The 25426-nt window shown below is 52.9% G+C and overlaps 1 protein-coding gene and 1 long non-coding RNA gene across 2 annotated transcripts in view; one reads left to right on the forward strand and one right to left on the reverse strand.

Annotated features, from left to right (window-relative positions):
• The window catches only part of LRRK1 (leucine rich repeat kinase 1), a 133213-nt gene that overhangs the window by 89276 nt on the left and 18511 nt on the right, over nt 1-25426 (forward strand). Inside the window, exons 13-26 of the mRNA XM_060617827.3 lie at nt 2501-2630; nt 3299-3411; nt 3845-4059; nt 6107-6271; nt 6986-7158; nt 8198-8318; nt 8860-9019; nt 9409-9685; nt 12961-13132; nt 15899-16062; nt 17045-17184; nt 18972-19221; nt 22291-22457; nt 24779-24976. Of these exons, the coding sequence (XP_060473810.2) occupies nt 2501-2630; nt 3299-3411; nt 3845-4059; nt 6107-6271; nt 6986-7158; nt 8198-8318; nt 8860-9019; nt 9409-9685; nt 12961-13132; nt 15899-16062; nt 17045-17184; nt 18972-19221; nt 22291-22457; nt 24779-24976 (2445 nt within the window). The remainder of the gene's footprint in view (nt 1-2500; nt 2631-3298; nt 3412-3844; nt 4060-6106; nt 6272-6985; nt 7159-8197; nt 8319-8859; nt 9020-9408; nt 9686-12960; nt 13133-15898; nt 16063-17044; nt 17185-18971; nt 19222-22290; nt 22458-24778; nt 24977-25426) is intronic.
• On the reverse strand, nt 5004-6990 carry LOC144616726 (uncharacterized). Its single transcript, XR_013556400.2, has 2 exons — nt 6485-6990; nt 5004-6355 (listed from the first exon to the last, which is right to left on the reverse strand). It is a non-coding gene; the product is annotated as an uncharacterized LOC144616726 (long non-coding RNA).

Raw genomic sequence — 25426 nt, forward strand, 5'->3', positions numbered from 1 at the left:
CCAAACGGGATGATAACACACGAGAAGTGTAGTGGAGGTGGATCTCAGTCATGTTTCCATTGCTGCGGGTTGAGCCTCGTACTTCATGAGTGGATTAGAAAGGTGTCTCCGGTTTAGAAATGTAGGCCTCGCAGACGGAGGTGGGCCCAACGCTGAGCGGGACCAGACGCTCCCTCATGAGGCTACCAGAGCGCAAGGCCAAAGGCACGCATGAGCAGCGTAACTGGAGCGTGCACCGTTCTGGAAAATGACCTTGCTGGTGGCCCCTCAGGAGCCTGTCTGGGGAGCGAAGTGAGGGGGGCCACACGGCTTGGCAGTTTCCCTGGCAGAGGTGGGCCGAGGCATCAGCACACGACAAAGTCCGCTTGAGTTCCTAACTTTCGCCTCGTGAGTTGAGGCCCACACCTGGGATTGCAAATTCTCCCTCGGTGGGGCGATTCTCTCAGGGCTGTTGATCCTTGGGTGAGGAATTATCTGTAAAAGATAACTTATTTGCAGAAGGAGAGTAGAATTCCGAGGAGATTTATGTATGTTCAAGTAGTCATGTTTGTGTGGCGGCCTTGTCCAAAAATAATTTGGACAGCCGTTTTTACGGTAAAATTCAGACCAGCAGAGTCATAAATTACTTATGAATAAATAATTACAGTTCATAAATACCTCGAGCTGTGCTCGCGCAGCCCCGTTTCCATAGTTTCTGCACCGGGCCGAGAACTCTGTGACAGGTGCTGTCTCTGTTTGCAGTGGTAATTGCTTGTTCCCTCCGTCCGTTACTTAGAGAGGCTTCATAAACACCAAGGTCAAACTGGAAAATCGAGATGCGCAGAGGCCAGGTGTTGAGAACGTTCTCAGGGTAGAAAGGGAGCCTTTCTTATTGTGCGTGTGTTTTCAGTGTGTGTTGCGGCAGGTTGAAGTTGATCATTCTTTTTCACTGGGGGGAAAAAAAGAAAGTCCTTTTGAGCATCTTCCTATGTCCAAATCCATTTTTTTTAGAAAGCGTGTTACACCTTTGTTTCTAAAGGAGCCCCTTCACTGAGTCCCCTCCCTGTGGCTGCTAGCTGGATCGGTTTTCCGGGCGCTGCTTTCAGTATTCTGTTATCGTCTCTCCCGGAACATTCTCTGATGCCAGGTTACCCCCATTAGCATTGATACCTCGGCTACATGTGTGGAGGAGAGCCAGAGGACAGGGAGGAAGTTGTGATCAAGGACAGCGGAAAGTCGCTCGGCCCAACAAAAGAATCCCAGCTTCTCTATCTCGCTTGGCTGGCAGAGGGCCGGAGAAGAGGGCTTTGGGCCAGTCTTTTATCTTGAGTTCTCAGAGCTGGAGCTGAAAGGGACCCTTGGGGGCCTGCAGTCCTGCCCCCCTCTGTGCCTGACCAGGGAGGATAAGGCACTTCAGAGATTCTGCTAGAAACCTAAGCCTCTCATCCCCATCAGAGTGCAAGCACAAGCTCCCTGCCACGGTCTTTCTCCGCCCCCACCCTCCGGTGCCCCTGGAAAGAGCACAGGTGACATGAGTTTAATGGGAATCTCCTAATTAGCCTAATTAATGAAATCACTGAAATACTAGAGAGCTGGCTACTTTTTCAGAGAATGCCATCTTAGGAAGCCTAAAAACTGAGCCCATCGTATTATTTTCTAGTTGCCTGGCTCTTTCTTAACTGGAGAGGTAATTCATGTCCGCAGTAAACAGAATTTTTGAACAGTGCTGAAGGTATGGAATGAATATCCAGCCTCCTAGTCATCCCCTTCCCCAGAGACAACCACGGAATTTGCTGTGTCTCTGGTAACGGATATGTTTGTGTCTAACATACTTGTAGAACACGTACGTGCATACGTGCCTGTGTGTATCCACATGCCTATAGCAGCACGTAAAATGCACGCACATGGGTGGTGTGTGTGCATACGCCTATAATATCATATAACACACTTATATACCTGTGTGCCTGTGTAGTGTGCACATAAACAGCATCAGATAGCATATCCATGTGCATATACCGCACATACATGTAACACATTCATGTAAATGCATGAGTGTGTGTTTGCTCACATGCCTGCACACGTTTTGGTGGGTCACAAGTTAAGCCTTCTAGATGCCTGATGCCACCTCCTTGCTTTTCAGTTCACCAATAGCTCGTGAGTATCACTTCATACCCGCACGTGTAGACCTGCCCCATGCTTTGTAATAGTTGAATACTATCCTATTATTCATTAGCTACCCCCCTTTGGGGCAGACATGTAAGCCATCTTTTGTCTTTGCTGTTACAAACAGTGTGCCATCGAGTGTCCTGTCTTTGCATCTTTGCCACACGGACAAGGGCATCTGTAGGACCATTCCCTCGAATTAGAATCCCTGGGGCAGTCAGATGGGCACCTCATTCAGATTGCCTTGCCCAAAATACCCTCCAGAGGATGCAGCATTTTGTATGGCCACCTGGCCTCCAGGCTGTGACGGTCCAGAATTATCTGCAAATATCCAGTCTGCTTTGCCATTTCTTTGCAGCCGGTGTGCTGGAATTTCCGGCCTTCCTAAGTGAGTCTTTGGAGGTCCTTTGTCTGAACGACAATCATCTGGATGCAGTCCCTCCCTCGGTTTGCCTACTGAAGAACTTATCAGAACTCTACTTGGGAAAGTGAGTACCCAGCCAGAGCAGCCACACTGGCCCTTCTGGCCCGGGGAGGCAGAGTGTCCTGTAACCCATCTGAGGACACAGACACGGGGAAAGAGAAGCCATCTATGTACCAGGAAGCAGCAGGTGGACTTTGAGAACCGGGCTTAGTCAAAGAGTCGGGGTGGGGGGTGAGGGTGGGGGGAAGGCTGGCAAGTGACGCCATGATGCATCATTTGCTACTTGACTCAGTCGTAATGAAAGGAGTGCTCCTTCATCCTTCCATTTACTGGATACCTACTGCCAGGCACTGCTGGGGGGGTTCAGACAGTGTGCAAAACAATGAAAATATGAAAAAAAAAAGTTCAGGTTATGTTGCCTTTTTGAGAAGAGATACTAGTAATCTTTATGGATCATCGTAATACATAGAAGAGAGGCGGACGTTGGGGGTGGAAATCCAGTTCTAAGCCACAGGGCTTTGCAGAAGACAGGGCTCCCATTTGTACTGCTGGCTTCCCAGGGAGAAAGGCTTTGGAATTACTATATAAATGGGAGGCGAGAAAGCAGGGGCCCATGATGTCAGGCTTGGGGTGCGGGCCCCAGAGGCTGACAGGCTGCTGTGTGTGTGTGTGCACATGTGTGTGTTCTCCCACGGTGTGTGTGTGTGTGTGTGTGTGTGTGTGCACCCTCAGCAATCCTGGCCTCCGAGAACTCCCTCCTGAGCTGGGGCAGCTGGGCAACCTTTGGCAGTTGGACATTGAAGACCTGAACATCAGCAACGTGCCCACGGAGATCAGAAAGGAAGGTAGGGCTTCCTCAGCACCGCCCCCTGGGAAAAATGACTCAAGTCCACTTGTTAAGGACCTTGGGGTGGAAGCTGCTGGGTGTCCCATGGAGCCCAACTGCGGGCTCCCATGGTTGGGAAGGTGCTGTAAAATTACCCAGAAAGTGATAGTTGCTGGGCACCGTGGTATTGCGATTGACCACATGATAAAAGTATCTTTGGTTCTGTGGGCAGGAAGGATTTTGTCTGGACGCCCTTGACTTTTGGACTCCACTTTTGGGATGATTAGTATCGCACCTTTTCCCCATCAAACCCAATACTGCTCTCAACTTGCCCCATTAGAACATGTGCAAAGTGTTCCTTCAAGACAGGATGTTGTTTCCCAAGGGCCGTGAGCATGTTCTCGTCTATACGTCCACAGTGTCTACTTTCCCCGCTCTGTGATTTTGCATAGGCCCCAAAGCGATGTTGTCTTACCTGCGCGCTCAGCTGCGGAAAGCAGAGAAGTGCAAGCTGATGAAAATGATCATCGTGGGTCCTCCGCGCCAGGGCAAGTCCACCCTCCTGGAGATCTTACAGACGGGGAGGGCCCCCCAGGTGGTGCACAGCGAGGCCACCATCAGGACCACCAAGTGGGAGCTCCAGAGGCCAGCTGGCTCGAGAGCCAAGGTCAAGGATGTTCGGTGTGCAGAGTCCCCCATGGGTGGGAGGGAGTTTTCCCTGGCACCTTCTGTCTCCTCTCCAGAGAGCCTGGGATTTTCACAGCCTGGTGTCTGGGGCCCAGGATATTTACAGGGGCCGCTGTGTGCTGTTTCAAAGTTCCTGCCAAGGGCCAGTGAATAATTTCTTAATATGACTTCATAGTTCTGTTACGGTTAAGTTGAGGCTTCGGGCCAGTGGTTTGGCCGTCCGTTAGATTTCTTTGATGAGCTTTTGAAGGCAGCAGTGGCCAGGCTCTGCCCTTCCTGGCTCTAAGGATTACAATTCAAATGGTCTGGGGTAGCTGCCCCCCAGAGCTGAGAGCAAACTGCTACCATAGACAGTGAGACCCAGCAGCACCTGCCCCTCGCGGGGAGGCTGAGAACCCACCCCCTGGAATGAATGCACTGTCCTGCCTAACACCTGCTTCCACCCCAAGTTCCGAAAAGTCTGGTTTTCAAGCCCTTATGTGGTGAACCTGTTAATCATCTTGTTTTGCGTTCAGCGTGAGACAAAGGAAAATGAAACTTGCCTCGCACTGGAATCAGAGAAGAGAGCCTGTAGAGGAATGCAGGGGTAGAATATCCCAGAATATAGAACGCTGGGAGCAACAGCTCAGGGGAGAACACACCCCTGGAATGCCTCCCTTACCTGTCGCAGTATTTGTAGGCACACAGAACCACACAGGGACCCAGGTGCAGGGAGGCTGTTCGGGGAAAACCAAGGGGCGTTGGGGCCAGAGGCTGCATGGTTTACCCGCCCCCTCCCCCAGCCCCAGCCCCCAGCACAGTGCCAACTAGAGACAACAATGTCTTGTTGTAGGATCTTTTTTACAAAATCACTTTCCAAGTAGAAAATTCCGGTTCGGGTCGTTAGGCATTTAGGCTGTACATTTTAGCAGACTCAGAAACCGGTCCTCTAAAGGGCAGAGCCCCGCCTTTTAATGCCATAACAGTCAAATAATACCAGCCCCACCACAACCCCCCAAAAGGCCCCAGGAGTGAATCTAACTACCCCGTGTCCAAAGGTTCTCTAAAGCCCCCAGGATCTCTGGATTCTCTCCTGGTTTTTTAAGCAAAACTACTCAATATCACTTTCTCCCAGCTATTCTTTAGCAAATGATTGTCTGACGTCTGGGGGGTGAATTGCAGTTTCCATTTTTCCTGTCCTTTGGCCCCTACTTCCTTTCTGCCGTTATTATCATTTCCCCTCCTTTAGTGGAAGGACAACCACCTGATGTTTCAGACGCCGAGCCCCGTAACGCCCTGTGTGTCTGGGCCTTCTGCCAGTTTAGAACAGCTGCCCGTTTTCATTTCTTTGCAAAAGCAGGTCAGCACGCCTTGTCTTGGAGGCCAAAATGCAGCATATTGGAAATGATTCTTTGCTACAGAAAACTGCAATCTTAGCTGGTGGGGCCAGACTCTTAGCTCATAGAACGATAGAGAAACCACCGTTTACACAGTCTTTCCCGGCAGCACTACAGCTAATCTTTTGTTTGATTCCCACGTCGGGGAAGTTTCCCATCATCCTTGGTGGGCGCCGCCCTCTGGCCTACTCAAGTCCGGAGGCCGGAGGCCCGTCTCCTTGGCCTCGCCCTTGCACAGATGGAGGTTAAGCCTTGGCGTGGGCGCTGACGTCAGCACCGGGGTTCCCTCCAGCAGGATGTCTCCTAACTGTCTGCAGCAGAGACAGAGGCAGGACAGAGCCCCCAGTGTTTGGCAGATACAGGTGGACGCGAACGGGAGCCAGCCATCCAGGAAGGCCTGCCCTCCCTCCTACCCCCGGGCTCTGTCAGGGGTAGATAGATGCTTCCAGAAGTCCACCTCCACACTGCTGGGCCCCTTTCCCTCCCTTGGGTCACTTGCTTCCTGAGACAAACAGCAGGATGGGCAAAGCCCTTCCACTGCTGGGCCATTTTTAGGCCCCAATCCCAGCATCTGAAGTGATCAGTTATCCCAATAACTGTACAGCCTTGGTTCCTAAATGCCTCCTGTTGCTGCCCTTGTTGCTCAAGCAGGTTGAGTCCGTGGAATTCACCGTCTGGGACATCGGTGGCCCCGCCAGCATGGCCACTGTCAATCAGTGCTTCTTCACAGACAAGGCCCTGTATGTGGTGGTCTGGAACCTAGCACTGGGGGAGGAGGCCGTGGCCAACCTCCAGTTCTGGCTGCTCAACATCGAGGTGAGGAGATGCCAGCCAGCCCTGCAGTTGCCAGTCCTCAGAGTGTCACAGGGGTCTGCCACTTCTCTGAAGCATCCCCCTTCGCTGAGGAAAAAAAAGAGAACAGAAAAGAAATGGTCAGGGAGAAACACTTTGCGTTTGGGCTGGTTTTCGGAGGACCCAGGATCCTAGGTCACAGTGAAACACTTCACAACCATCCTGAGCCAGGGGCACCTGGGTGGTTCAGTCGGCTAAGCACCCGACTCTTGATTTCAGCTCAGGTCACGATCTCATGGTCGTGAGATTGAGCCCTGCATCAGGCTCTCTGCTGAGCGTGGAGCCTGCTTGGGATTCTCTCCGTCTCTCTCTGCGCCTCCCCTGCTCATGCTCTCTCTCTCACTCTCTAAAAAGAAAAAGAAAAGTGAAAAACCCTCCTCAGCCAGATTGTTGGTGGTGCTCTTGTAATTTTCTTCTACCTTAAATTTAAGAGCCCCCCACCCTTGGACCCAAAAGGAAAACAGAACTCCCCTCTCACGAGCAGAGGTGATGAGAGCCTGGATTCAGGCCACTGCCCCAGGGAGCTGACGTGCTGGCTGCAGGGATCAGAAATCCAGACCCTCCGGGGTGCCTCATGGAACCCCTCAGGGCCAAACAGGTTTTGCAGAGAGGAGCGCGGGGCACCTGGGAGCTGTTTCCCAGTGCCCCGATGCTCAGCCACGGGGTTCTCTCTGGCAGGCCAAGGCCCCCAACGCTGTGGTGCTGGTGGTTGGAACACACCTGGACTTAATCGAAACCAAATTCCGAGTGGAGAGAATCGCAACCCTGCGCGCCTACGTGCTGGCGTTGTGCCGTTCGCCCTCCGGGTCCAGGGCCACGGGCTTCCCGGACATCACCTTCAAACACTTACAGTGAGTGTCCTGCTTGCTCCTACCTTGTGCCTGAGGCTGCTGCTCCCTCCGGTGTCCATCTTTCCCGGGGACACTGGGATCCGCCTGCAGAGGGCTCCCCGAGCCGGGGACTGGGCTCCTCGGGGGCCCCTTCCGGGCTCAGCCCCCGGAGCAACTCGGCCCTGGGGAGGGCAAGGAGCCGCTAGAGGAGTGGCAGGGCAGAGCCTGGGCACACCCTCTCCACGCTTCTTTCCTGGTCCCCTCCTTCCCCGGGGCCAGTGCTGAGTGTGCATGGCCCCCACGGGACCAGGAGATTTGAGCTCGTGCACCACGCATCACATTTGCTGATCCCTGACCAAGGACAGACCCCACGGGCAGTCTTGGTCCTTGCATTGGGGCTGAGCGGTCTGGGCCAGTGCCAATGGAACTGGTGCCCTGGGCTTGTCACTTCTCTCACCTTCTGAGCTTGGACTCACGACAGCCCCGTGGGGTACAGGGACCGTTGTGCCCACTTCACAGATGGTAAAACAAGCCGAGCGAGTGAAGTAAGCGTTCTCTCAGAGGAATCAAGTGTGTGTTACTACAGCCGTGCCGGTGGCTCTCAGCTTCCCTCACTCTGGGTGCAGTGCCGCGGACCTGGGTGCAGGTGACAGCCTGGGGCCACTTCTGCCCCGCTCAGAATGCGGGATCTGGCAGATCCTGACGCAGAATTTCCAGAATTCTTCGTGTGTCCTTGAGAACACCCCTGAGTCCTGTGACAATAGGAGCGCTGGCTCTGAGCCAGACACCTGGGTCCACCCCAAGTCTGCTCCTTTCCAGCTTGGAGGTCACCTTGCACCCGTGTGCAAGGTGTCACCTTCCTCCTCTGTAAAACGGGCGCACTCAGAACACATACTGCGTTGCTCCTAGTGAGACCTGGATACATTTGTCCGTGCCCACCTCTCACGAGCTCCCTTGACTTGCCAGCATTAGGGACAAAACCTGGGGAAACAGAGACACTACAGGGCTTGTCAGAGGGAAGATGTGTGATGAGTGATTGCCTTCTGTGTTACACTCGCAGCGAGCTCTCCTGCAAGAGTCTGGAAGGCCAGGAAGGGCTACGGCAGCTGATCTTCCACGTCACGTGCAACATGAAGGATGTGGGCAGCACCATAGGCTGCCAGAGACTCGCGGGGAGGCTGGTGGGTACCCGGCGCTTCTGACCGGAACCAGAGGGGCTGCTCCCATTGCGTTGGGAACCCAAACTTCCCTCCCTCCCTGCTGTCAAACAAGTATGCTGGGTCCTCAGGCGCGGTGGTCCCAACACAAGAACCGTTTTCGGGAGGCGGGGGGGGAGGGAGGCAAGGGGATGGGGCAGTGAGGGGAGAGGTTCACCTACCCGGGGGACACCTGGGTGGCTCAGTCGGTTAAGCGTCCGACTCTTGATGTCGGCTCAGGCCGTGATCTCACGGTTTGTGAGTTCAAGCCCCTCGGCGGGCTCTGCGCTGGCAGTGTGGAGCCTGCTTGGGATTCCCTCCCTCCCTCTCTCTCTCTCTCTCTCTCTCTCCCTATCTCTCTCTCTCTCTCTCTGCCCCTCCCCTGCTTGTGCTCTCTCTCTCTCTCTTTGCAAATAAATAAACATTAAAAAAAAGAAGAAGAAGTTCACCTGCTGGGCCTCAGGGGCTGGCAGGCAGGGCTGGGGACCTGGGGACCCAGCCACCCACCTGTCCCCGCCCCCCCCAGATCCCCAGGAGCTACCTGAGCCTCCAGGAGGCAGTGCTGGCCGAGCAGCAGCGCCGAAGCCTGAGCGACGACGTGCAGTACCTGACGGACAGGCAGCTGGAGCAGCTGGTGGAGCAGACACCAGACAACGACATCAAAGACTATGAGGACCTGCAGTCCGGTGAGTGGGGGGCGGGGGGGGGCAGGCACAGCGGCCCAGGTGGACTCCCACCGGCACAGGCGTGTCTACGAATGGCTGGCAAAGCACTTCAGGTGTTTGTGATTCGGGGGCCACAAAAAAAATTGTCAGGAGCAGGCAAGTGTGCCAAACTGGAACCCATGAGAGGTGGAGATCAACGGCCGGGGGCTCCCCCGCTGGCCGCGTCGGATTAGCACGTGGGCAAGACTTACGAGACTGGGCGGCCGACCCGGCTAAAGGGCCATGCGTTTTGGGAGCCTTGGTTGCTTTCCTAGGAAGAACGTGTGGCCTGGGCCCCTCGGGATGAGGCCACCCCAGAGTCCTTCGCCCCTTGTCTGACGCTGCTTCCTCCCGCCCGCTTCCCTGGGCAGCCATCAGCTTCCTCATAGAGACCGGCACCCTGCTGCACTTCCCAGACACCAGCCACGGCCTGAGGAACCTCTACTTCCTCGACCCCATTTGGCTGTCCGAATGTCTGCAGAGGATCTTCAACATCAAGGGCTCCCGCTCAGTGGCCAAGAACGGGGTGATCCGGGCCGAGGACCTCAGGATGCTGCTGGTGGGGACCGGCTTCACACAGCAGACAGAGGAGCAGTACTTCCAGTTCCTGGCCAAGTTCGAGATCGCCCTGCCAGTGGCCAACGACAGGTGAGCCCTCGGCCGGGCTGCCCGCACTGCTCCCTGGAGGAAGGACTTGGGACTGGGGGCACTGGTGGCTGGAACGAGATGTCCAGGGATGGGCCATAGTGAGGACCCACCTGCCTGGTCTGGCTGCTCCTTCCTGTGCCGTGGGATTCCCTTTTCAGGGGATTCAAAGAAAATGCATTTATTGAAAAAGTGCCGGAAACCGTGCAAGAATGGCATTAAAAATATTCTGGAGGCTGGGGGAGGGAGTTCATGTTTTAGAGGGTTGACTGCTTGGGTATTTGGTGAATACATATGGGTTAAGTGACGAGGGTGCCCACGCTAATTACACAGCCTGGCTTCAAAAGGCAGAGAGGGCAGGGGCTGGGGGCCGGGTACTCATGGGTCTGAGCTAGTGATGATACATCTAACCCAGCTGGGTGCTCAGGGCCTCCTGGCCCTAATTTCCTCCTGGGTCTAATACCAGTGCCGCCCAGGAGGCAGCAGCCGGGACTCCAGATCCATAGACCAGACCACACAGACCAAATCCACCTACTATAGACCTTGTCACCACCCACCCCCGACCCCAGAGCTCTGGGTAGATGACCACTGGAGGTCATCTGGAGCTCCCGCGAAGCTGGCCTGGACCCTGTGTGGCCAGCCCAGAGACTCTGCCTGCATAGACTGGGGCCTCTCAGGAGCCAGACCTCAGTCGCTGTGCCTGAGGCACGACTCAGATTTCCACTCAACCTTATAACTACAGGAGAGGGCCTCAGTCCTTCTTGTCGCTCCAGCCCCCTGGGGGCCATGAGTGAGTCCTAAAAAGAGAAACTCCAGAGAGGAACTGAGAGTCCGCAAGATACCTCATACCGTGGCCCAGGGTGTGTCCTGGGCTTTGGTCCGTGCAACATGAGGCAGCCTCTGAGTTGACAGCATTGCCAAAATCTGACGATTTTCTGGTTATTTTACCGACAGGACAGAGAAAGGTGGGAATTCCTGCACTCAGGAAAGGCAAGGCAGTTGTCCACACATGTGTGTCCGGGTGGACCATAAAATCAGCCAGGTCATGGCCAAGTGTCCAAAGAGGCTTATAGCACAGCGGGTCAGACCACAGAGCCAGAATGCCTGAGTATGAACCCCAACTGCCCTTCTTGCCTCACCTGTAAAATGGGAATAATGCGATTACCAACGAGTATTATAGTTGTTGTGAGGATTAAATACAACAATGCACATTGGGGTACTTGGGTGGCTCATTCGGTTAAGCGTTTGACTCGATTTCAGCTCCGGTCATGATCTCATGGTTCATGAGATCAAGTCCCGAGTTCGGCTCTATGCTGACAGCACAGAACCTGCTTGGGATTCTCTCTCTCCCTTTCTCTCTCGGCCCCTCCCCCACTTTCTCTCTCTCACCCTCTCTCTCAAAATAAATAGACATTTAAATAATAATAATAATAAAATTAGATAATACACGTAAAGTATTCAAGGTATCTCTTGCACTTGAAGGCTCCAAAGACATCAGTACAACTTACTGTCACTCTTCCTTTGTGTTAAGTACTCAGAGCCAGTGGCATCTGGTTTCATATAAAGTAAGGAATATCCGAGCATTTTCCATTTTAGCACAGGTGTGATGGTTCCCCTGTGCCCTAGGCTGAGTTCCATCTCTTTGCACATAAGCCTTTATCTGGTCAGTGATGCTACTGACCATCTCTGAGAGCTCCTGTCCCACCAAGGCAGTCATGGTGGTGTAGCATGAGTGAACCAGCTCCCGGGTACAGACCCGGTGCCCTGCCCAGGGTTTCATGGCTTTATGTTCAACAGGCACATGAACATAGCCCCCATCTTGCTGACACTGTGGTTATCCCCTGGTTCAGGCTTCCCAGCTAGTAACTGCTCTCAAGTAGGTCAGCAGGCGTCCGTGGTCTTGCTCCACACACCTTGAGAAGAGCTTCCGTTGCCAGTCTGGATCTCTTCGTTTACCATGCTGGCTTCTGAGTCATCTCTGCCTTTGGAAATATTGAGCCCCTGCTCTGTGTGTGCCGTGTTGCCTGCGGGGGCTCCTGCGTCCAGAGCAAGCTCTCTGCACTCACTCTTACACCTACAAAGACGTGGGCAGCGTAAGATCCAAGCTGAGTGTGATGTGGGCGAAAGAAGCGGAATAAATCATGCAAGGCACTGACAAGGGCCTCCCACTTGGGGAAGAGACAGAACAGCTAGATAACAAGGACTTTTCAGAACATGAAGGAATAAATCAGGGTGTCCTGCTGGCCAAGGCCAGGGGTGGAGGGAAAGGTGATTGAGAAGGTCCTTTTACTCAGGATCTGAAGTGGCTAAAAAGAACCTAACACTTCATTGCCTGCCCCCTTTGGGCCTCACCTGCACAGCCCCTGTCCATCCTCCACCAACTCTGTGGGATAAGTGTCCTTTCTCGTCCCACGTCAGGGAGGTGGAATCTCAATACGGTTACACTGCATGCCAAAAACACAGAGCCGGGATTAAGTATTCTTTTACAGTATTTTCGAGGGTCTCTTCCAGAAAGTTCTAAAGACATTTTATTGGACCTAAACTGATGTATTTTAAAAGCATCAGGGGAGCTGAAGGCAAGGCTTTGTTGAGAAAAGGGCACACCCAGGGGCTCCCCTGTGCCTGCCTGCCTCCACAGCTCCACACACACACAGAACATGCTGGTTTTCAGGCACGCTCTCAGTGGGACCTCCCCAGGCTTCAGCTGTTTCCCACTGACCACAGTCATGAACAGCTCACTGACTCGGTGACTCAGCACTTTTACGATGAGCAAGAGTGCTCTCATAAACCATCCCTCTGTGCAAAAACAGCCTCATCCTGACTTTGAAGGCGATTGTGTTGTCTCAACTGTCCAAGAACAATAAATAGCTTCGAAGGCCAAAAATGTTACTCTGACCCCAATATCTGCATTGTCCTTGGAACCGTGCAGCTGTATTTGTTTTTCCTCCACCATCCAAAGTTCATTTAAGTGATTTCCCCGATCACAACCCACTTTTACAGAGCGCGAACCGTGACTTGCTATGTCTGACGGGTTTATGACTACAGATGTTTTCATGTCTTCCCTCGGGATATCCTAGTCGCCGTCTTAGAGACCTTCCTTGATACGTGTGCTTGCTGTGCCCATCTTCATTTTCTCTTGGAGCATTTATTCTCAATACAGAAACTACTGTCTCTTTATAAAAGTAAAATTCCAAAGGCCCCAGGGGGGAGGGACTTGGGCGGAGTGCCCTGGCCAGCTCGGGCCACGCTGTTCACCTGTCCCCTTTGTTGTGTTTCAGCTATCTTCTGCCACACCTCCTTCCGTCCAAACCCGGCCTGGACACTCACGGCATGCGACACCCCAAGGCCAATACCATTCAGAGAGTGTTTAAGATGAGCTTCGTTCCTGTTGGCTTCTGGCAAAGGTTTATAGCACGGATGCTGATCAGCCTGGCGGAGATGGACCTCCAGGTAGCTGCGGTTTCTGCATGGGGTTGGCGTGCGGGGGAGGGGGTGGAGAATGTGTGCACAGCAGCTGTAGCTGAGCCCTCGAGGAAAGGAGATGGCCCTTCATGGGAGGGGCTTGATCAAAACCCCTTTTCCTGCAGCAAAGCTACTGACTTAGGGCCAGGAGGCCAGTGTGGCACGGCTGCCTTCTCTTCTGTAGGCTGGCAGACCCATTTGAACCATTCTGCAAATACCAAATCAGCACCTCACTGGCTCAGAATACTCATTTTAGGAGCAGTGGTTGTAAATCAATCGATATCAAAATTCCCCTGGAGGGGTCACCTGGGTGGCTCAGTCGGTTAAGCATTTGACTCTTGAATTCAGCTCAGGTCATGATTTCATGGACCCCATGTCAGCTCCACGATGGGCTTGGAGACTGCCCGGGATTCTCTCTCCCCCTTTCTCTCTGTTCCTCCCCTGCTTATGTGAGCATGTGTATGCACTCTCTCACTCTCTCCCTCTCAAAAAAAGAAAACAAAATCCCCTAGCTTGTTAGGACATAGATGGCTGGTCCCCCTCAGAGGTTTTGATCAGGTGGGTATGGACTGGGACCCATCATTTTGCATACCTAACCCTTGTCCCCAGTGATGCCACTGGGTGGTTTGGGGACCACACTTAGAGAACCATGGCTTTAGAGCCATGTTTTTGCCCACTCAGGCTGTGCGCTAGAAGCCAATGTGAACCTGGGGAGCTTCTAACAGACACGGACAGAGCCCAGACGGCTTAACTTAGAATCTCGCAGGGCAGCACCCAGGCATTGGTAGTTTTTAAAGCTTGGCAGGTTATTTCATCATCCAGTCAAGCTTGAGAACCAGGAGTGTAGAGCTTTAACTTGGTCTGGAAGCAACAAAGACCTAACCCAAGAAGTTACTTTCTGTGGGTTCACCTGGGGTGGTTGAAAGGTGTCCTGGCTGTCCGTCAACGTGAATTTCATGCAAAACAGTAACATGAAAGTAGCATTTGTGTGGAGTGGTGTTTCTCAAAGTGGGGTTCCTGGACCAGCAGAGGCAGCCTTACCTGGGAGCTTGTTAGAAATGCAAATTCTTGGGCCCACCCTGGACCCACTACATCAGAACCCCCAGGATGGAGGCCAGCACTCTGTTTTTCACAAGCCTTCCAGGGGATTCTGACCCACTCTACAATATGAGCACCCCGGCATAAACTTGGACTATTGAATAATTGGCATTAAATTCAGAATGGATTTATTTTTTACCACATTGTAATTAAAAGGCTCTTATAGAATTAGCAACTCCTTGACTAATTAAAGATATTCTTTGATCTCCCCATTTTACTGAAATGTTAAAAAATAAATACAAGAGCCTGAAAATCATAACTGCTGTGGCCCATGTTATGGGGAGTTTGGTGGGGGGGGGGGGGGGGGGGCTTGTTTGCAAGGCCTGGAGGGCGCACTGGTGGGAAGAGCGGGTGCAGGAGCTGGCTCATCTACAGTCCCGATTCGGTCACGCTGCCCTCCCTTTGAACTCATTGTCCTGCCACATTCTAAGTGGGAGGTCACAACACAGCGTCCTCATCCTCGTCATCGTGTGGGGTCTGAGCTCCCAAGTGGGCTCAGTGTTGGGGGTGGGGGGCAGGCGCCCTTCCAGGCAGCATCCCTCACTCAAAATGAGGGGGAAAGTCCCATTGAAATTCAGATGAGAGGGATTTCAGTCTCAGGAGCAATCAAGGCGTACAAATTCAAGCGAGGATGAAATGCTGGCCACTTTTCACCTCTCAAATCAGCAAAGAGTAAAGCCATAGTAGCCCCCAGAATCATGACGCGGTTCATACCCTGTGGTCAGAGTGTATATGTTCTAATCGTTTCGAAAGCAATTGCTCAGTACACATCCAGGGCTAAGAGTATTCCAACCCTCTGATGCAATAATCCCACTGCTAACACTGTGAACTAAGGAAATCAGAGAAAGCTTTGTGACTTTTCACATTCTACTGGCTCACAGTCTGCATTATTAAATAAGGCTTTCTTTTTTTAAGTTTATTTATTTATTTTGAGAGAGGCAGAGACAGTGTGAGCAGAGGAGGGACAGAATGAGTGAGACAGAGAATCCCAAGCAGGCTCTGCGCTGGTAAGTGCAAACTTGGGGCTCGAACTCACGAACAAACCATGAGATTATGACCTGAGTGGAAATCAAGAGTTGGCTGCTTAACCAACTGAGCCACCCAGGTGCCCTGGGAAGTTACTACACTTAGTAAAATATTGAGCTTTAGAAAAATGAATTTTATATGAGTTATTAATGGCATAGGAAAAGTGAGGTTTTTAAAAGCATACAAATTTAGAAAATTAGAAGTACAAATTTAGAAAATATGGCCTCAGCTATTTTCTAAACATACATGTAAACAGAAAAAAAATCCTGGATTAATATACACCAAAATATACCAAAATAGTGTTGTTTTGTGTTCTTTTGCACATTTGTCTGTATTTTCTACATTTTCTAACATAAATTGTTGCTCATAAAGTCAGGGAGGGAAAAGATTTAAACAGAAGAAGCCTATTATTATCAATCCTTTGGGGAAAATGTGCTCCTAGAGTATCCTGGAGACCCGTTCAGATAATGCAGTGTTTAATTTGGCAGCAGGATGTGTGGTGCAGGAGGAGGGGGTGGGAAAGATGGGGGTCATTTATCACGATGGGGCCACACCGGTCTCTCCAGAGCTCTGTTCAGGGCCAGTGAGGAGGCCGGAATACTTAAGCAGCATCTTTTCTCTGTCTTTCAGCTTTTTGAAAACAAGAAGAATACTAAAAGCAGACACAGGAAAGTCACCATTTATAGTTTTACAGGAAACCAGAGAAATCGCTGCAGTACGTTCAGAGTGAAAAGAAATCAGACCATCTATTGGCAGGAAGGGCTCCTGGTCACTTTTGATGGGGGCTACCTCAGGTAGGAATACTTGAGAACCCACGTGACTGGGTCAACGTGGTGCCGTGGAAATAGCCCCGTGGAGGCCTCTTCTGGGAGACTGTCCACTGGTGTCCAGAGTTCTGTTCCCAAGAGCAGCTCATCATGGCAGTTTGCTAGAAATACGAGACTCTCCCCTGAAAATATCCAGAGGCTCCCTGTCTCCTCACCTCCTTCCTCTCCCTGTGAGAGAGGGTATGGTGACCACAGCCCAGGACTTGAGGGAAGTGGGCGGGCACTGAGCTCCAGCACCCCCCACCCCCGTGGTCACTTAGGTGACACCTACAAGAGCCTTGCAACCATCTAGCCCTATCCCCTTGTCCTAAGTGACAATGGCCCAGGTGACCCCGCTGGTTCCCCAGCCCGGATCCTACGTGCAACATAACGAGTTACCTCATTTAGCTCCCTTTTCCTGTCTACCTTTTTGAGAGACAGAAAGACATAAAGTCAACTCAAGAGGTTTAATAAATGACTTTTAATCAGTTTTAATAAACACGCACAATTATTTCATATTTACAATGAGTTTTTCAAAATATTCTTCAGTTGCATGAGAAGAGAAGAGTAATGTATCTTCTTTTGAGGGCCTGACTTGAGCCCCTCTCTTTGCCTAGGGTTTTCATGTAGATGTTCCCACTTAAAGCTCACAGCTGCCACCTGGCAGATGAGAATCTTGTGGTTCAGAGAAGGCGAGAACCTTCCCCAAGGCCACACCTGGAGATCTGATTCTAGCCTGAGCATCCCCTACTTCCAAGGCCTCATTACATCCACCTCATGGCATTGGGAAGTCGTGGGGGCACAAGGCAGGGTCAGGCACACGAGGGGGTCCCCTTGACAGTCCTGCCTGGGCACAGGGTACTGGGGTGGGATGGTGGGGTCCCTGGGGTTTAGGTCTTGCCCTGGCGGCAAGGAGATCATCCCAGGGCCCTCCACGGGCAGATCACAGTGGACTCTTTCTGGGTTGCAGTGTGGAATCCTCGGACGTGAACTGGAAAAAGAAAAAAAGTGGAGGAATAAAAATCATTTGCCAGTCAGAAATGAGGGACTTCTCTGCAATGGCTTTTATCACAGACCATGTCAATTCCTTGATCGATCAGTGGTTTCCTGGTAAGAGAATGTTCTGGAACCAAGTCTTTGCTCATGTTAATATTTCTTTATGAATCAGGGTGGGGCACATTATTTAGGGAGCAGAAGTCTCACTGGGATTTAGCCCAAGGCAACCAGAGAGGTCCTAATGGCCCTTTGGCAGAATCCTGATCTCAGGGAAGTATGGCTGTGTCATGGGGGTGGGTGCTATGGGGAAGACGTGGGCCCGGGCCCCACAGGGCGTGTGCAGAACTTGGCCCCCTGGCTTCCCACAGTGTGTGGGAAGGAAGACTACCCTGGGTACCACGCATGGTCCAGGAAGACGTTGCGTGTGAACTTCACGTGGGTCTTTTCTGCACAGTGAGGCTAGTGCTGAAATCTGGGGGCACCGCATGGATGCAGATTTAACCCTTACACAGGGGTGGGGAGGCAAGAGAGCCACACCTGTCAAGGACCCCCATTTTTCTTTCCTGCCTGCCCCCATCCTCAAATCCCAGAGGTGATCAACCACCCACATGGCCCTTTGATCAGTTTCTCCATTGACAATCCACCCAAAGAAAACACTTTTTGAAGTGAAGCTTTTGAGGCCCTCTGTTTGTTTTGCTACCAGAGTGGAGACAAACCCGCAGGGTGTCCTGCAGAGAGGAGGCTGTCTGGGGCCAAGCAGGCAGCCTCTTCCCCATGAGCCCTCAACCCCTGAAGGCTGGCAGCTGAGAGGGCAGTGCTGGGTTTGGACACCAAGACCTGCTTGGCCAGCCTTCTAACCTCCCCAAGCTGGCTTCTCACTTGAAGCCATCCCTGCATCCCCGGGCAGGGGGTCATCGGAGGACACGGCAGGATGTATGCTTTGGACACCTGGGCCTGGGATCCTTCCAGGGTTGATGGAAAAGCTGACCTACAAGGCAAAAATCTTAGAAAGGAGCCTAAGAGAAGGCAGTTTGGGTGTGCTTGGCCATCCAAGGGAGCCTCCCTGGGCTTTTATGACTCCCCGCCAACCAGAGAGCCCTACAGCAGGTGCTTCTGCAGATGTGAGGGGGGCGGGGCAGGGGGTGCATTAGATAATCACCTGAGACAGGAGGGGCTGGGCCGAGCACCTGAGACAGGGCTGCCCAGGAGAGAGCACCACCCGCCAGCTAGCAGGATATATTATACACAGGGCTGCAGATAGCAAATGTGCCCAGAAGCTTCTAAGAGTCCCCCTCCTACCCTGCACAAGACAGGCCATCAGCTCACCCTGAGGGTTCCTCTACAGGGGGCCATGGAGCCTGTTTCTTTGTACCTCCTTTCCGAGGCGGGCAGCAAAGCTGTGTGTCTCCTGCCCGGGGGAACGCAGGTAAAATGACTAGGTTCTATTTTAATTTGTACTCATTTCTCCCCCCTGCATTGCTCTTCTAGGAAGGATCGGAGTAATTGCAAGCCTTATGTTTCTAATTTTAAGAACGGCTCCTTATTGGTTGTGGTTCGGTTGTTGGAGCGTGACATAGCTCCGACCCAGCCCGCAGCATCCTGTCAGGGCCCGGCTGTGCAGGAGGGATCCCCAACCTCTCAGCCCTGCCTCAGCCAGCCAGCTCAGGGTCTAGACCACCCACTGTCTGTCCAGTGCATCCCTGACCTTTCCCTGTGCGCGTCTTTCCTGGTGAAGGATCTCGCTGTCCAAAAAAGAACCCAAGTCATGGTTCAGCCACTCCCTGGGGTCCAGGCAGGGGCACACAGACCCCCTCCCGTGAAAAGCCCACCCAGCCCAAAATTGCAGGGTGCTACCTGCAGCCACCTTCATGTGAACTGTGTCCTTCTCTGTCCCCATTTAGCCCTGACAGCCACAGAAAGCGACGGGACCCCACTCATGGAGCAGTACGTCCCCTGCCCAGTCTGCGAGACCTCCTGGGCCCAGCACACCGACCCGAGTGAGAAATCAGAGGGCGTACAGTACTTCGACATGGAAGACTGCGTGCTGACAGCCATTGAGCAGGACTTCATCTCCTGCCCCAGACACCCTGACCTCCCCGTGCCTCTCCAGGAGCTGGTTCCTGAGCTGTTCATGACTGACTTCCCAGCCAGGTAGGCCACAGCCCCACACTGCATGGCTGGCCCCCACCTTGGGGCTGCCCTAGCCATGCTTCCCACACAATCTCCTGTGACCTTTACGTCCCTGTCCTAGGCTGCCCGAAGGGAACCAGGCTGTCTGCTTGCCATTTTTGAGGCCACAACAGGCTCAGCTGAGCCGATCACCTGGAGGGGCACACCATCCTGGGTCCCCACACTGTGTTTCCATCACATCGCCTGAGCTCCTTTGCACTAAGTTTGCTATTCCCCCTGATTCCTCCTTTTCCTGCCGGCTCAAGGAATGGGAGGCAAATTCTCCTTGGCGGTGTTCAGGAAGGGGGCGCTCCAGACCTACAGCCGCATTTGCCTTTCCTGGCAAACGAGAGCATTTGGATCCTTGAATCTGTTCTCCTTTTTTTGTTGTTAATTTTTTTTAATGTTTATCTATTTTTGAGAGACAGAGCACAAGTGGGGGAGGGGCAGAGAGAGAGGGAGACACAGAGAATTGGAAGCAGGCTCCAGGTTCTGAGCTGTCATCACAGAGCCCAATGTGGGGCTCAAACTCAGGAACAGTGAGATCATGACCTAGGCCAGTGTTGGACACTTAACCTACTGAGCCACCTAGGTGTCCCAATCTGTTCTTTTTTTTTTTTTTTTAAGTTTATTTATTTATTTTGGGAAGAGAGCACAAGTCGGGGAAGAGCAGAGAGAGAGGGAGAGAGAGAGAATCCCAAGCAGACTCCACACTGTCAGCACAGAGCCCAATGCGGGGCTTGAACTCACAAACCGTGAGATCATGACCGAGGTGAAGTCAGACACTTAACTGACTGAGCTACCCAGGCGGCCCCTCTAAATCTGTTTTTAAAGTTGAGTCTATTCTATAACCCAAGATAATGGCTGGGCAAAGAATGCTGGAGAAATAGAGAATGTTTTGAGGTCCCATCCAACAGGAAACAGTCACAAAATCCAAGTGCTTGGTAAAAGAAGGAATCTTCTGTAGTCATGGAAACCAAAAGGTATGACTTCGTCTCCCTCGAGACAGTTTGACATTGGCCATTACCAACTATTTTGGAGTTATGTAGTCCTATTGTTATCTTATTCAAAGGATTGCTAGATCTGGCTTCTTTAAAGAAAAGTAAACTTTATGGGGTTATTTTCATTTTTCCAGATTGCCCTCTCTCCCAAAGAATAGACACAGAGCACTCGGAGATACTGCAGATGTGGGTTCCAAAGCCTGCTTCTGGATGAGTCTATCAGATTAAGAAATTGCTTCCTGCATTGGTTGATGTCCCCCTCCCCACAGCCCTTTTCAATATCCCCAGTTACCTCACTGGTAGAAAGAGCAATAAAATGCTATTCTTCTGCCAAATGAGCCCTTTATTCCTAGAATTCTAATGTGAGGGTTATCACTTCTCAGAGACCACATGCAGAGTTTTGTATATGTGTGAATCAGATTTCTTGGGGGGGGGGGGGGAGGGGTGCCCAGTTAGGCAGCTCCAAATGTTAGGATTTTCATGTATTTGCTGAACCTTGTCAGGTTTTATGCCCCAACTGCATCCAGGCTGTGGCATCTACTGTATGAAATCTGGAAAGCCAGTTTGGATGTCCCCATTGGTGTGGATCTAATTACAAGCTATGGCATGGTTCTTAAATGACGGTACTTGGCTGGGACTTGAAAAGCCCAACAATGTGAACAGGATTCCCAACCTGGCAGAGGCTCTCTGGAAACTTGGGCAGTGGCCCCAACTGCAGCCCTGAAGCATCGCACTCCCCATGCTGCGAGTTTGGGCAGGTGGGGGTTGGGAGAGTGACTACGTGGCATCCAGGGAGCCCCATCCTGTGGCCCCGAGTTCACAGGAGTCCTAACCGGATGCCCTGAGGGATCCCCGATGGTCCTGCTGCTTCTCATGCCCATCCTGGGAGGCTCCCATGTGCCCACACTGCCCAAGCAGGTGGTTTTGGGGTGGGCACTTGGAGAGCAGCCCAGCTCGTCTTCCGCTGCACCACTGAGGTCCACCGTGGGTGCGGCTGCACCCTCCTGGAGTGCAGTGCGTGCGGTTGAGCCGTGCAAAGTCTGAGCAGCTGCAGAATCTGTTCCTGGAAGGCGTGGGAAACAACAGCCTGGCAGGGTTGGCCTGTGGGGCCAGAAGGGCTTCAGTGGGTGCACCTGGCATAGGCAGCTGACCAGGAACCCAGACAGACCTCAGCAGAGCAGGGGGAGGCCCTGAAATGGGAAGGCATCTCCCCCTCCTTCCCTGCTTCCCATCATCCCTCTCCATCTCCCTCCCTTCCAGGAATGACGTGCAGTCTTTCCAAAGCCCCACAGAAATCTTCCCTTTACCTGGATTAGAACACACAGACCAGTGAGGTCTAAACTGCCTGCCCTTGGGTGAAATCCTAGTCATCCATTGTGCAGACACTGCTCATGACAGTGAGAAGCCCTCTGTGGCTGCCTGGGGCATCTGGGTGGCTCAGTCCATTGAGCATCTGACTTGATTTCAGTCATGATCTCACAGTTCATGAGTTCAAGCCCCGTGTCGGGCTCTGCACTGACAGCGCAAAGCCTGCTTGGAATTCTCTCTCTCTCTCTCTCTCTCTCTCTCTCTCTCTCTCTCTCTCTCCCCCCCCTGCCCCCGTCTCAATTGCTTGATAAAAAGAAATAGGGAAACAACTAACCTAGCACTAGATAAATGCAGTTTGATGGATACCAGTTCTCAAAACACAGAACCTTTTGGAGGAAAACATCCAGAAGAATTATTTTTCTATGTAGGCCACTTTCTAAGGTGTCCCCCAGTGCCAGCCACCATCCACACACAGGAGGCAGTTTCTATTATGAGCCCACTTTACAGAAAAGGTTTGTGGAGGCTGTATGACCTGCCCACGGCCAAGGTTTATCCCAGATCTGTCTGACCCCACCGGCGGCTTTGAACCATGACTCCCTGCAGTAGGAAGAGATGACCATGGGTGTCCTCACACCCACCCATCCTGGGACCTCCCCCCCAACCCCAGTGGGACCCTCTGGAGGGGTGGGTAAGGGAACGGTTAGGGAGGTCTGATCTGCCCCACATGCTGTGTTGCCGGCAGGCTCTTCCTGGAGAACAGCAAGTTGGAGCACAGCGAGGATGAGAGCAGTGTCCTGGGTCAAGGTGGGAGCGGCACCATCATCTACCGGGCCCGGTACCAAGGCCAGCCCGTGGCAGTGAAGCGATTCCAGATCAAGAAATTCAAGAACTTTGCCAACGCCCCAGCAGGTGAACAGGGAGGGCCCTATGTCCTTTCTTTTCAGACATGTGCTCCCATGGTCCAAACTCCCTGCCACCTTAGGGAGGAGGGTCAGTGAGGCCAGCGGAGGCCCCTGGGTGGCCAACCTGCTTTATTCCTGGCAGGATGTGGGACAGGCTGAAAGGTCAGGCTGAGCAAGGCCCGGAAGTTGTTTTGGAAGATTGCTTCCTTGTCTAGATGCAAGCCCCCAAGAGCCTGGGCCATCCTTAAAATTTCCATCTGCTTGCTCCACAGCCAGCACAGGCCTGGCATATGGTGGGCACACACTTAGACCTCAGGTGGACCCCTTACCTTGCAGGGCCCCTCTCAGCCATCCGCACTTAAGGAAGGGAAGTGATACTCTGGCTGAATAGATGGGGCAGCCAGCATGGGGTGGCTTCTACCCCACCCACACGAAGGAGGGGATAGGGTCTTGCCTTGGCACATCAGTTCAGAGATGCTCTCTACCTAGAGCAACCCATCACCTCTTAACACCCAGCCAGCGCGGGTACTGGGCAGCTGCCTCGCTTCCAGCCAGCTGAGTTTCACATTTTCACTGCCCCTGGCTTAGCACATTCATCTTTATGACCACTAATGTAATTTACACTCTTGGTAGAAAAAGCAGAATCCTAGAACAATCAGATCAGAAAGGAAGAGACAAGTTGTTGCTATGGGAAGAGAATGACTTCCTGCACAGAAAATCTAAGCAAATCCACTGGCAGAAATGAGAGCCAGGAAGAGTTCCACAAAGTTGCCAGACGTGAGCTCAACCTCAGAATTCAGCAGCGTTCCCACACACGGCAATGACCCATTGCTAGAAAATGTCCCCGTGGCAGCGATGAAACCACAAAGTATTGAGAGATAATTAGTATATACCATTCAATTTAGTTCCCATTTAAATCCTAGCAAGGGGTGTGTGTGTGTGTATGTGTGTGTGTGTGTGCGCGCGTGTGTGTGCACGCGCATGTGTGGGCTGGGGGGGGAATCTCACTGATTCTGAAATATGCGTATGAAATGACAAAATCCCAAGGACAGCTGACAGCTGAGACAATCCTACAGTAGAAGACAAAGGAAAGTGGCCTGCCCAGCAGATGTCATGACTTAGAACCCTACAGACACGAAGGCAGTGTTCTCCAGGGCTCCGCCAGGCCCGCCAAGGGAGCAGACACAGCCTTGCGTGTGCGTGGGAAGCTGGCGCTTAGCAGAGGTCACATCGTAAGTCAGAGGGGAAAGGCTGACAGTTCCCTAACTGAGGCAGAGACTTGGGTCAGACTTCACACCATAGTCAAAAATAAATTCATAATGGGTTAAAGACCTCATGTAAAAAACAGAACCTTTGTGCTTGAAAAATAAATTTGGCCAGCCTGCACACAAATCTGACACAACTGATGCATTTTAACTGCCAAGGGTTTTTTCATGCTGTTTAAACCTCCATATCCAAACATCCCTGATTTTCAATTCTGAACGTAGGGGAGGAACAGAGAGGGATACAAGAGGACAAGAAAGACCTGGTGGACCCTGTTCGATGACCTCAGAGCCAGCCACAGACCAGTGGGCAGCACCCTGACCCTCCACTTGATGGGAGGGACCCCTCAGCGGGTGGGGGCGCAGGGGGGACTTTAGCAGCCACGGGTTAGACCGGTTACAGCGCAGACTGGCGATCGCCCACCACTGCCCACAGACCTTGCTCCTCTGGCCTGAGATGACGTGTCACTAGGCCTGTGACAGCCCCAGTTTTCTCTCTGACTGAGGAGAGAGTGCTGGTTCTTTCTGCCCTTGGCGGTCCTGGCTGCTGGCAGGGAGCCAGGTGAGCAGTGACGACCCAGTGCTCAGCCCCATTCTGGTCATGCTGGTCGAACCAGGCTCTGGGTGGCACTCAGGGATGCAGAACTGGAATAAGCCACAGCTATGACCCTCAAGTAGCCAGCAGTGGGTGTGGCGAGGGCTACGAGAGTGGGACCTGTGTGACAAGGGCAGGGACGTGTGTGGTTCTCCATCGAGGGGGCAGGAACTGCCCACTTTGTTGGGCCGGGTTTAGCACCTGAGGAGGAGAAGTTTGATACCAGCCTGGAATGCCTCAGGAATGCCAGCGTGTGGGGCCAAGTTCTCGGTGACAGTGTTGCAATCCCTGATGTGTTAAGTGCCTTAGAGTATATATCTTGCCCTCCAGCCTCTCGAGTCCCCATGAGGCAGCTCTGAGTGTGGATGGCCCCCCACCCCGAGTGGCCCTAGAGGGGCTCCCAGCAAGGCAGCAGGTGCTCTGTGTCCCTCACCCCCTGGGCTGCGCTGATGGCTGTGCCCTCTCCCGCAGACACCATGCTGAGGCACCTACGGGCCACGGACGCCATGAAGAACTTCTCGGAGTTCCGGCAAGAGGCCAGCATGCTACACGCCCTGCAGCACCCCTGCATTGTGTCCCTCATCGGCATCAGCATCCACCCGCTCTGCTTCGCCCTGGAGCTCGCCCCACTGGGTAGCCTCAACACCGTGCTGTCAGAGAATGCCAGAGGTACTAGCCACACCCAGAACAGTCCGGAAAGGGATTGCCTGGGGCCCCGCCTGGCCAGATATAGCCCCTCAGGGACCAGAGAGCCCTTGCTGGGCAGCACAGGCCCCAGGGAAGCTGTACCCTGGAGGTTCCCTCCTCCTGCTGGGCCTGGCTGCCTGGGGCAGAGCACGCCTGCCCCACGGCTCACGTGGCCAACTCCCCTCGGGCAAAGACCTACCCTTCCCCAGGTCTACGCCCTGTATGGTGCTGTTGGCAAGGCTAGAGAAGCTTAGGGTTTGGAGTCAGATGCAACCATGCACGTTCCCAGACCTAGTTCTCAGCCATAATCCAGTGAATTAGTGCTTAGTTTGCTGGCCTATAAAAGGGGGATAATAATAGCCCCACTGAGGGGGCAGTTGAGGGCCTCAAGTGAGGCGGGCCAGGGAGGGCCCAGGCTGCAGCCTGGCCCCC

Source organism: Panthera onca, chromosome B3, assembly GCF_046562875.1.
Source record: "Panthera onca isolate mPanOnc1 chromosome B3, mPanOnc1 haplotype 2, whole genome shotgun sequence".
Classification (NCBI taxonomy): domain Eukaryota; kingdom Metazoa; phylum Chordata; class Mammalia; order Carnivora; family Felidae; genus Panthera; species Panthera onca.